The 12,789-nt window shown below is 39.7% G+C and overlaps 1 protein-coding gene across 1 annotated transcript; it reads left to right on the top strand.

Annotated features, from left to right (window-relative positions):
- Positions 1–6,989: 6,989 nt before the first annotated feature.
- On the top strand, positions 6,990–8,101 carry LOC129719799 (carboxypeptidase B-like). Its single transcript, XM_055671205.1, has 3 exons — positions 6,990–7,120; positions 7,171–7,587; positions 7,643–8,101. The coding sequence occupies exons 1-3, from the start codon at positions 7,019–7,021 to the stop codon at positions 8,099–8,101; spliced, it is 978 nt and encodes a 325-aa protein (XP_055527180.1). The 5' UTR covers positions 6,990–7,018.
- The last annotated feature ends 4,688 nt before the right edge of the window (positions 8,102–12,789 follow it).

Genomic DNA, 12,789 nt, shown 5'->3' on the forward strand with positions numbered 1-12,789 from the left:
GGGTGAGCGGGTACCTTTTCAGACTTTAATGCTTTGAAAAACAAGGTTAATCTTAACTCAGCCAACTAAAACTTATGGAATGCTCCTAACTAGTGGAAATACATGATTTTGCATCATCATACTTTTTATAGCACCAGTGGTAAGGGAAGGGGGCTTCGAATTTTTCTACCCCACAAATACTCGGCATGGTGCCCGGGTACCCACAAAATTAAATGCATCTAACTTCTTCAGTTTTTGACCGATTTTCGATCTTGGCATGTCAAAAGATTGGTAAATCTGTTTCCAGGAATCTGCTTGAAGTCTGTCTTGATATAAGTCTTATCATCCATCACACAATAATATGGCTTGGTTAACTTTTGATCGTACAACTTCCGCGCACGACTTTTCGCGGTCGTATTTTGCTTTTGGTCTCGATTTGAGGACTTCAGGACCTTAAAAGAACGTTATCCGGCTCGTGTTTTGGTCGTTTGCACGAAAGACGCACTCACGTGCAACTTTTCCACCGCATCTCGGACCGAGGCGTTAACCACGCGCTCGTGATCGTTTTCGTCGAGTTTAGTGCTTTTGCGTCCGGATGTGGGCTTCCGATTCACAGTCAGACGGTCTTTGAAACGTATTATTCTACGGGACACCGAATTTGCGATCCTTAGCTTTTTCTCGATGTCGCGGTGCGACAGCTGCTGATTTTCTTACGTTATCTTACAGGGGAGGGAGGAGGGAGAATTAATTATCTTACGTAAGAAAAATTTTATTATTGCAGCTGTTCAAATACCCATGTTCATGTAAGCGTGGACGGTAAAATTCATGGAAGGAAATTACGGAATTACTCGAATAAAGGCCAGAAGAGGAAACGAAGTACTGTGCTTGCTTCATAATGATAAAACTAAAATAAAAAAAACTATACATGCTGGCAGAAAGATCTTACTATGGGGGAGGGGGGGTATCAAAAAATCTTACGATGTCTTACAATGGAGGGAGGGGGGGGGTCGACAAAGTGGAAAAATATGCTTACGTAATTATTGAACGGCCCCCTGCCACAGAGAATTACTGCTAGTGAGGGCAACACTGTAAGAGATTTATTGATAATATTTTTTGAAGTAGAATACTTCTGTCAGGAAGTTCGGCTACATAGGGATGTGAATTGAAAATCTAAAACCGAAAAAAGTGAAAAATATGTCCAATTTCAAATGCTGATAAATTGGTTAGTAATCAATGGATTTCCTTCGTTCTTGCAGCGATAGATTGGAAAATCTTCTAAGATTCTTCCCAAAAGAAGTTAATTGTAATTTCATTATTGTACACTATTGTACTATTGAAAATAGTCAAGCCTTGTAAACACGAAAAATTCGACCTCTGATTGGTCGTTGTATGATTGCTTCCAAGCACGGTCGACAGAATCATATACCTTGCAATTTAAAACACGCTGTTTGGCCTATATAAGAGCCTGTTTCAGCCGAAGCCGCTCATAATAGTTCTAGACAGCGACAACAGCAGTCGTCCTCCCTAGCGTTGGATAGCGCACTAGTTGCAGCGGATTCCAGCAACGATAGCAGCTGATGCAGGGACAGTGGGTGCCAATGGCAGCGTATAGCAGCCACAACTGTGGCATGTCTATGGATAGCGAACTAGTTGCAGCGGATCTCAGTATCGATAGCGGCTGATGCAGTGAAGCACTTTAGTGAAATGCAGTCTCTGTGCGATAGTGGGCACTAGTAAATGCATTCAATGAAAAGTTGACTCATTTTGACAACACGTGAGCCGTCTAGTTTTGAGTTTAATATCAGCTTTCCATTGTTTACCTTATCACAAGGAATACTTTATTCGCCCTGTCAGTGATAACGCAAAGATGTGATCGGCATCTTATCCGATACTAAAATGAACAACAAATTGTCCTTTTCAGGATGAAATAAAAACTTAATTGAAGAGCTAATATTTTCTAATGAATTAATTCACATTTTTAAATTTGTAAAAGTTATAAATTTTACTTCATCTCCGTGTCTCAAAACGTACTGAAATATCTTTTCCTTCAGTCATGAGCACGACATCCGAACAAATTTCATCTCAAAATTTGAAAACTGTCAAGCCCCAACCATGACAAGCAACCTACTATATTATTGAAAATGGTCAATCCTTGTTGAAGCGCAAAATTCGATTGATATGATTAGTCAACGTTTATTTACTAGAAAAATTGACTGACACGCAAGTAGCCGGGTTATCTTTCTTGTAAAAGTAATCTACTTCAACCTTGCGGTCGTGGCTTTGCACACAACCCTCCTGTTTTTTTTTTTCAAAACAATTCATACACTTTGACGAAGATTTGCGTCTTACGGCAACATATATTGGGGTACAAATTACAAAGCCGAAAACATCGAGAGCATCATGAAAAGTAACCCCTTTCGAAAGCTTGATAATCAGTCAGTTTTCGACGAATTTTCTTTATTCTTACAGCAATCGATTGGAAAATCAGTTACCGTGAAACGGGGTGAATAGAAACAGTAGGGCGCTTTGATAAGCGAGTGGTCATGGGTTCGAATCTTAATAGAATCAGGCCATTTGGTTGTCAAAGGACTTTAACATGGGTTTATTCTCAGGCTCTCCACAATAAACCCTTCCTTCAAGCTGAATTCTATAGTACCCTTGTAAACTTTCATACTAACAAAAAAAGTTCCTTTTATAATAAAACTGTTCTGAGTAACGTGTAATAGTTCTCTTCAGGGAATTGTAATTATGGCGCGGTCTTGGCTGGAGGAACGAGGTTTCGATAAGACTCCTTCCTCTTGACAATATAAGTCCTTCTTATAATGAAACTGATCTCAGGAATATTTATCCTCTACAGGGAATTGTAATTGGCAATATTGGTACGAGGAATGATAGACTCCTGCCTCTTGACATAATAAGTCCCTTTTAAAATTAACCTGGCAAGAGAGGAACTTTAGGTGTAGCCTCAGTTCAGGGAATTGTAATTTGGCGATATTGGTAGGATAGAAAGAGGCTCGGTATAGTAGAGCAGTAAGCTGGAAACGGAATGGTAAAACTCACACACAAGCACGGATATAAATGAAAAGCGTATCATTCACTTCAATAGTGATACTGCCAATAATATGAAGTGCGGAATACAGAAAACACCTGGGCAATATCACAATAGATCAAATGGCTCTGGTCGCAGTGATGAGTCCACACTGAGGAAAAAACAGTAGGGCGAATAAAAACAAAACTTCTGGGCTTGATAAATATTATAGTTGATCCTTGATAACGTTCAAAAATCATGTGAAAAATTTTCTCGGATAGTTCAATAGTGAACAAGTCATCCAAACATGAGTTAGAAGGTTATGTCGACCACATTACTTTATTAATTTATTTATTAATTTAAATCATCTGAAAGTTGTCCTAATCAATTGAAAGTTAAAAAGAACGCAGTTTAGCAATTTTCTGTTAGAATATATGCGCTGGTTCGCCGAAGTTAAAAACTTGTTCAACACTTGTGAAAGTTCTGATTATGTACGCAGCAGGCTCGAAGTAACCGTAGTTCGTACGGTGGAACGGATTTTGTAGCATTGAAGTTGACCTTAACATGCGTTGTTAAGCTCGAAAATTAATTTTAGACAGCAATTTCGGAGAATCTATTTCGCCATTTTAAATTTAAGCAACGAATAATGCGTAGCAAGTCCAAGCAAACGACAGCGATCTTGATAAGGAGGGAGATTAGCTGGATCACGCTAGGGTAAATCTCTTGAGGCAAAACGGATACATCTTCTCTGCATACGCTTCAACCTCCAATTCCAAGATAGCTGATACGGAGTCCAAACCACGCATGCATTTTCTAGTATGGGACGTACTAACGAGCAATATAACGCTTTCAAGCAACGAGGGCCCTTGAAATCACGTCCAATTTTTGCGATGAAACCGAGTTGTCTAGTGGCTTTAGAAACTATCGCCTTACAGTGACTCTCAAAAGTCAGTCTTTGGTCCAAGATAACGCCAAGATCGTTTACGTGATCGACTCTTTTTCTAGCTGATGCCCGTCAATGGCGTACGTTAAAATTATCGGTGATTTAGCCCGGTGAAATGTGGTCACTCCACATTTTGCTGTGCTCAGTGTCAAGGCATTTAGTTTACACCACGTCACAAAGCAGTCCAATAGCGACTGTAAACCGTAACAATCTTCGATATTACGAATCGTCAAATAAATTTTAAAATTATCGGCGTAAACAAGTCTGCAGCCTATTGCTAATGCGCTCGCAGCGTCGTTGAAAAAAAATATAAAAAGTAGCGGTCTAAGATTACTGCCTTGCGGTACACCAGATTTGTTCGTAAAGAAAGCTGAGATAACCCAGCTTATCTTGCAATGTTCTATCACACAAAAATGATTTTACCCAGGTGACGAAACGTGGTGAAGCTCTTACTCGAGATATTTTCTTTAGCAGAATACGATGGTCGATACGATCAAAGGCAGCTTTCAGATCAGTATGAATAACATCAACTTGCGCTTTACCTCAATGTCAGCGATATAATTTGAAGTGAAGTCCATAAGATTCGTTGCTACGGAACGACCAGGACAAATCCATGCTGATCAGAGGAAATGTAATTTTCGGGACCAGCGGAGAATGAGGATCCAAATTTTTTTTTGCAGCAGTGAAAATCATTTGCGGTGTAATTTCGAAATGTACACTTAAATGTTTCAGAGTGTTGTTGACTTTAGTGTTTTGAAGTATTTTTCCATAAGTTTGAATCTTTCTCATCAAGATTATAATTCTTATTTCGCCCTCAATGCAACACAGTAAAGGAATTAGAAGATTGTGTGACTGCCGATCCGAAAATCGAAAAAGGTGGTATGTATAGTGACAAGAGTCACATGCGCGTAGTTGGGGTCTTCAACCGGAAACTGAACGCATCCGTTCAGCAATAAAACTGCATCTCAGCATGACTCGCGCTGCAATACGCACGTTTAAGGTTCAAAAGACCCCATACCATGACGAGAAGCAGAATACGGTCGCAAAAGTCGTGTCCGGATGTTATACGACCAAAAGCTGACGAAATCACACTGTTATGTAATGGACCTGAGAACCTCCGAAGACAGAAAATACCCAAGTTCGCCAAGAAGTTTTTGATTGGTAAGTGACTTGTTTCTGTGTCAAGCATCTTTTGTACATCTTTCGTTACTTCAAGCTTGAAGTTACTTTGAATGGACAGGTGTTTTTGGAAGATTGTCTGGCTTCTCCCTCTTTTGAAGGCCCACGACGGTCCAACGACCTTTCGACCGGATTTTGCATCATGTTGCTACACGGAGGATACGGTGGGCTAGGCATGTCGTAAGGCTGTCGGACGAAAATGGTTCTCGATGAAGTTCCGACTGGAACGAGGTGGCGAGACGCGCAGCGAGCAAGGTGGCTCGATCGAGCGGGGTCTTCGCAGACAAGAAAGAATCAATTGAATTTCTGTTTTGACTGAGTCTATAACGTTTGTCACTGTATAACGAAGGTTAAACATAGATAGTTGCGTCAAAGCTAGAAACAAAGTTTGATGGCGAAAAACGATGGATGGTGGAGCAAACAGCATCCATCGGAGCAAAAGTTTCGATTGTCTCATAAATATTAATGACACTATCCGAGGAAACTTTCTCCATCTGGGCGGCGGTCAAATCACTTTCTTTATCCAATGTATACCTAAATAAAATAAGACAGTGTACAGTTTTTTCCCGGTCTTTTAGTCACAAGCATACAATCAAAGTTTTAAGTGCTCCACGCTATTGTCGCACTAATCTACCCAAATTCCCGCTGTGTTTAGATCTCTATCGTCAAACTGATTTCTAACGAAAAAAAAAACCAACTTTTCTCTGTGGCTGAATAATTGATTGAAATTTATCGTTAAATTCAATATTGAGTATTATCGAGTCTATTACTTACCCACAAGAGTGCTCTATGTCCACATTCCGTTTCCTGAGCATTAGCCTTTGTTATGAAGATAGATATTCACTGGCGGTTTTCCTAGGATCCAATATGGCCAGATGGAATCACGCAGCCAAAAGAGAAAGTTTTTAAGCCTATAATATGCCTTGACAATGTTCGAGAAACCATCTTCGGTGTGAGGAACGGCGAAAGTCGACTGGCGCTGACAACCCTTCCCGGTAGTGCTGCATTTGGTAGAACGGCAAACAAAAAAGAACCATCCGAATGGAGCGAACAGGACAATGGGAGTAAAAGTCGTCGTTTGGCAGGTCGCATTCGATGGTTTGGCGTTGAAAAACGATGGGAGATGGAAAACTTTTTTTGCGACTAACAACTTACCGCTCAGCCGGAGGAAAAATGGAAAATCTATGTAACAGGCAGTGTGGCGGAAAACAATTACGTGTTAATAAAAAATTATATCTATTTGCATAGAACTTTTTTTTATATAAGGGACACAGAGTAAGAGCCACGCAAATAAAAGCAATGTTTGAAGTTGCATAGAAAGTGCTGCGGATGAACGTTGTTTATTTTAATACAGGATGCTTAATGAAATATCAATAGTTTAAGATTTGAATTATAAATACCAGGTTAAGTTTAACATTTCTCTTATTATGTTTTCTCTTTAATTGCAAGTATTTTGTCATCTTTACAGAAAAGTATGAAACGTTAACGGAAATTTCAATGACGATAATTATGTCATAACTCCATTTCTCGCCCACTGAAAACGTTAACGCGCCGCACTCGTGTTCCATGCTGATAAAATCAACGATAACTAGCCGTTTACAATACATTTTAACGAAATTCGGTGCACCCGAGCTGCCGTTTACTGCCGTTGATAAGCATTTGGAGCCAGCGTGCTATTCGCCGTTATCATTCGCTATAGATATTGCAATTATCGCTCGCCGTTAATGTGAGATCATCAAAAGGTTGTTGCTAAGGTTGTGCAGAAACGTAGGCAACTTCTTAAAATAGCACTCGTGCGAGGAGGTATAAAATGGGAAACGGCAGTCCGTTACACAGTTTCAAGCATAACGACAACCCTGGTCGATGCTCTAGATTCTTGTGTGTCCAAAATGCGTTTCCTAGTGCTTGTTTCATTTTTGGTCACATTGGTGGCTGGTTTGCCTAGTCCAAGACACACTATCTCTTGGGATCATTTTTGGACACATGAAGAGGTCAGTAATGTAAGTAATAGGCTGAATTTAATTTAACATTTTTTTCACAGATTGAGCATTACATACATGAAATGGCTGAAGACTTCCCGGATATTGCTACAATAGAGACCATAGGAACGTCATCGGAAGGTCGAAACATTGAAGGATTATACATTTCGTATGATGGCAACAATGCGAAACCTCTGATAATCATTGACGGAGGCCTTCGAGCTAGAGAGTGGGTTTCTCCAATGGTTGGAATGTTCATCATCCATGAGTTGGTCGAGCATCCGGAGGAGTACACGGAGATCTTGGAGGTTGTTAACTTCCTTGTGATTCCTTTAGTAAACCCTGATGGGTATGTATATTCGCATGAAACAGACCGAAATTGGATTAAAACTAGGAGCAGTAATGGTGACAATTGCTATGGAGTTGACCTAAATCGTAATTTCGGCTATGAATGGGGAACTATAGGTGGAAGTTCTGATGTATGAAGTTTGTTTTGAAATTGTTGAGTTTATTTAACTCTAAATTCTTCAACAGCCTTGCGCAGATAACTTCCACGGTTCGGCCGCTTTCTCGGAACCGGAGAGCCAAGCTCTTCGCGATACGATCAGTCGCTACAGTGAAAATTTGAGGCTTTATCTGAGTGTTCAGGCAGCAGATAAAAAGGTGTTATATCCGTTCTCTTACAATGGACTCCGCACACCGAGTAACGTTGAAGAGCACGTAGCGGTAGCTCAATCGGTGACTCGCGAGATGATGGGTAAACACGGATATATTTACACGTATGGTGCAGCTGGAATTCTGCTGCCGGTAGAATCAGGCACCGTAACGGACTTTGTGGCCGGTACCTACTCTCCACAGTACACGTTTGTTTTGGAAACACGTGCCGAAGACGGCTACGAGTTGCCAGTAGAAAGACTGTCGGAGGTACTGTACGAAACGGCGGCCGGTTTGAAGGTGTTGGGAGAATATGCGGCCGGCATTCGCAGTGCTTAGAATTATGATTAATGCATTTTCCCTGGTGTTTATATTGTAATTTTATTTTAAAAATATCCTTTATAAAATTCTGTAATCCAATAAACTCTAGTCACAGCTGCATGAATCTGTTTTCTGGTGAAAGAACACAAGCCTGTTTATTAGGGTGGGGAAAAGTGATCGATTTTCCAGAACCAAGCTTTTTTGATTCCTTTTGGGGCCCCAAACAACCCTGAATTTACCGGAAGTCGATTGGTTTTGTCTCCGTTTGGCGCATTGCATTTCAAATTTGTATGAAAATTCATATGGAAAACCTGCTTTTTTGCATTTACCTATCTAGAGAGCTCAATAATGTTCTAAAAATGCACAAAATTATGTTAAAGTATAGTATTTTAGATGCCTAACAACTTTGCAGAAGACACTGAAGAGCTAGGATGTCCCTAAAAAGAGCCATAGCTGTTCAAAGTTGAGTATGTCGATTTAAATGCAGAAAATCTTGTTTTCTGCCAACATTATTAATGTACCGGCATCTGTAGGATTCTCATTAGAAGTAACCTGTCGTTACGAGTTTGTACACTCTGCTGGATCAAGCAAACAAATTTAGGTCAATATTCTAGGCGTAGAAAAAATCTACAACGTGTTTCAGAGGTTGCTTCTGATGGAAATATGACTGACGTCACTGGCAGTGTTGGCGTACACTGGCAGTGTTGGCAGAAAAATGATTTGTTACATAAATTTCGACATACTCAACTTTGAACAGCTCTAGTATTTTTTTGGCACACCCTAGCTCCCTAGTGTCTTCAGCCAAGTTGTTAGGCATCAAAAAACCTACCATTTGAATTCATGAAACCTTTGGTTTGAGCCATTTTGAGCTCTTTAGAATGGAAAATGTAATAAAGTTGGTTTTTTATACAAATCTCCATATAAATTTAAAATGCAATGCGCCAAGCGGAGACAAAACCAATCGACTTCCAATAAATTCAAGATTGTTAGGGGCCCCTAATAGAACAAAAAAAACTTGGTTCTGGCTTTTTGAAATCAAGTTTCGTTTTTTCCATATTACGATTCCCCACCCTACTGTTTATACTCTAAAATCTCACATTACGCGGCTTTTCATGCGGATTTCGGAATTTACGCGGTTTTTTTACGCGGATTTCGGAATTTGTATAGTTTCCTACGCGCTACGTTTCCCCTGCGTAAAAAGGGACTTAGGTGTATTACACACTACAATATCCAAAACAGATGAAGGAGGTCTAGTTGCTTTTGGACAATTTTCTATTATTTTTTGTGTCCTATGACCGCGCATCAGACAAAAAAGCTACAGACTATAAATGTAACAACATAAAAAACAGCTATGCACATGTGTGTGTTTCAGCAAGGGCAGATATAAATTTTTAGATGGATAATTTAGTTACCTAAAATTCTTCTGAACAAACCAATGTCAGCATTCTTAAAAAAAAAAGTTTTCGGAAGAAATTTTTTTTTTATATTTAACGCGGTTTCACGTTTTTGGCTGGTGAACGCCAATTCGTCTCATGGCCGTTCGGTAATGCCAAGAGTTAGAGAGAAGTTGTTTAGGGATGATTTTTAAGAAATTTTCTGATTTTTTTTTAGATCAGTACTGACAAAATAAAATTTTAGCACATACATGGTCGTTTGGAAGCCGTTCGAAGAAGTTGTTTTGTTTTGCTAGTTTTTGCTTTGAAAATATTAAAACAATTCTAGAGAAGACAATAACTTATATGCGGATCCGTTTAGTTTCCATAAAGCGATTGGACTGTGTATTCAACATGGCTTGCATTTGCTTGCAAGAACAGTCATGGAGAAAATACACTTGTAGTTTTGGTTAATTTTACATATTTGCGCACTGATTGAAGTTGTTATATGATGTTATGTTTCGTCATTACGATTACACTCTCTTTCAAAGAGCATTTCACGCTGCATGTACGACGTTCCATAAGTCTGTTTTATTCGTTGGATGTTGCTTTGCAACCTAGACTTTCACAATCTTTAATAGAATTTCTGAAGGATTTAAATTTGGAGACTGCGCTGGCCAAACTAATAATTTTATATTTTCGTTTGAAAATCATCTTCGTGTTTTTAATACTGTAGGTTCAGGATCGTTATGCTGCCTAAAGATCCAGCAAAGTGGCATAACGGGTGTTAAATAAAAAATGAGAATTTTTTCAATACCTTTCAGTAACTCAAATACAGAGCGTAAAATTTTCTTTCTCCAAGAGAATTGCTCTTTGGGCTCCCTAGAAACAGTAGGCGTGTTTGGTTTTGCTAGTTTGAATTTAGTCAGAGCAAAGATGGCGTCGAAACAGCACGTGCTCCGCGAACGCATTGTACGGTTCTACGAAACGCATTCCCAGCAAGGATAAAGTTCACGGTGACACATTTTAAGGAAGAAAATGTACCTGTCAGTACGGTATATCGTATCCTGGGTTCCCTGAACGTAGAGCGGAAGGTCGGAAGTGGTCGTCCGGTGACGATAATGACGAAGCAGAGGAAGACATCGTTAAAGAAGCTGTTTGACAACAACGACGCAACCAGCCTGCGTGACGCCGATCGGAAATATGGCTGCTCCCACATATTGATCCATCGGACCCTCAAGATGGAAGGAATCGTCTGCAGGAAGAAGACGAGGTCGCCGGAGTACACGGAGGAGCAGATTGAGACGGTTAAAACACAGTGTCGGTGGATGACCAAAAAATACCGCGGGACGTCTTTCGTTCTGGACGACGAAAGCTATTTTCCGCTGTTCAAAACGCATATTCCAGGAAATGATAATTACCACTCCAGCGACAAGTCATCCACACCGCCTGAAGTGAAATACAAGTTCAAGCACAAGTTTGAAAAAAAGGTTATGTTGTACATCGCCATTTCCGACCGGGGCATTTCAAAGCCTTGGTTTAAGCCGAGCGGTCTGGCAATCAACCAACAAATCTATCAAGAAGACACAGAAAACTTTATTCTACTTCAAAAGCGACACATTTCGGCAAGAACTGAGTTTTCTAAAAAGTTTTTAGACTAGGGTGCAACTAAATGGCACATCGTGTTTTGGTCGGATGAGTCGAAATTTAACCTTTTCGGTCCAAACGGTCAGCAGCTAGTGAGAATACCGGTAAATACTGCCATCAACGCACAACTAACCAAGAAAGTAGTAAAATTTGGAAGTGACCACAAAATGGTGTGGTGCTGTTTTCTGATGCTGGTGTGGAACCCATTCATTTTAACATAGACTATGTAGATATTTTACGTAGCGTGATGCTTCCGTATGCCAAAGAAAACATGCCTCTTCGTTGGAGGGTAACGATCCTAAACATACCGCATTGAAAACTTGAAGATGAATTTCCGAGGAAAATATAAAATTGTCGGATTGGCCAGCACAAAAGTGAGTTTTTCAACGTAAAAGGTCACTTTGCTAACGATATGCAGAGAGTTCAAACTTATTGGGAATTTTTTGTACATATATTACAAAAGTGTATTCATTTTTTCGCCACACTAACACTAACAGTTATCAGCATCAGCTGACTCTTCTGTGTGTGATGAGACATTACTTCCAGTCTATGAAATAACGCTTGCACAGCAGTGTGTGTGGTGAGGGCAATAGAATAAGTCGGCAGTGAAATGTGATACGATATAGATTGTGGAACAGTACCACGCGCCGCACTAGGAGCGGAACGCAAATTGAGCTCTTGCTTGCTAGGTAACACGCACTCAAGCTAGCTGCTTCGGTCGCCGACTCGGCACGTGAAGAATAAGAGAATAGCACCAAACAGGTGATATCTCTTTGTTGGTGTTTTTATAAAGTTACATGGATCGCGCGGTGTAGCCCCGATCCATTTTTGCTTGCTTTTTTGCTTTGTGGCATCTCCGCCTCCTTGTACTCTGATTCTCCTTGCTATGTATATTACACGTTGAGCTAGCGCACAGTGAACGCTGACGACGTTTGCGGGTGAATGGGTGACTTTATATTTGTGTTGTTTTTAAAATTAAATGTCTTGAATTTAACGAAATGAAATTTAATGAAATTCAATGAAATGAAGCAGCAAAATAATCTGTTTAACAACATCGGTGTAGCCAAGGATACAAAAAGGGTTTAAGTGATAACTAACCAGTAGTCTAAACTGATTTTCTATTTCTTTTTATAGTTTTTAAAAGAACATGCGGTGAAAATTTTTTATTGCAACAGTTGAAATTACTTGGCTTTGTTTGTTTCGTTCTCACATTTGATATTTTTTCACACGTGTACTGTCCACACGCGCAAACCAGGAGACTAACTTACTTCTTTTGGAAAAATGAAGCAAGAATAAAAGTAAGGTGTTCTACGAGGTGTTGCTCTTTAAATATAGAAATCTTGATATAGGGTTAAGAGCCGAAGCGCATTACACAGTTTTAAAGAAACCATACGTTTCGCTAAATATTTCCTCTAATATGAGGTTTAAATTGCTCTAAATTTTTAAGCCTTCAGCCAAAGAATACAGTAGAGAATGATCAAGACACTATTTTGATACTTTCCGTCGTTTCAGGACGCATAATTATCAATTATCAATTCACAACACGAGTTCATATTTTTAAAAAAATATTACAAAATTCCTATTCGAACTTGGTAAAGCCCGCACAGCATCTCGAGCAAAGCTTGATTGTAGCTCTGCTTCATAACCCACACGCACTCGGTCTAGGTGCTTTAATTTTCACCTGTT

The sequence above is a fragment of the Wyeomyia smithii genome, chromosome 2 (genome assembly GCF_029784165.1).
Source record: "Wyeomyia smithii strain HCP4-BCI-WySm-NY-G18 chromosome 2, ASM2978416v1, whole genome shotgun sequence".
Taxonomy (NCBI): Eukaryota; Metazoa; Arthropoda; class Insecta; order Diptera; family Culicidae; genus Wyeomyia; species Wyeomyia smithii.

Excerpts from the sequence above, each read along its gene's own strand:
- LOC129719799 (XM_055671205.1), top strand. The coding sequence starts at position 7,019 with ATGCGTTTCCTAGTGCTTGTTTCATTTTTGGTCACATTGGTGGCTGGT. Across the intron at positions 7,121-7,170 it reads ATTTTTGGACACATGAAGAG|ATTGAGCATTACATACATGA; the intron begins GTCAGTAATGTA and ends TTTTTTTCACAG. Across the intron at positions 7,588-7,642 it reads CTATAGGTGGAAGTTCTGAT|CCTTGCGCAGATAACTTCCA; the intron begins GTATGAAGTTTG and ends ATTCTTCAACAG.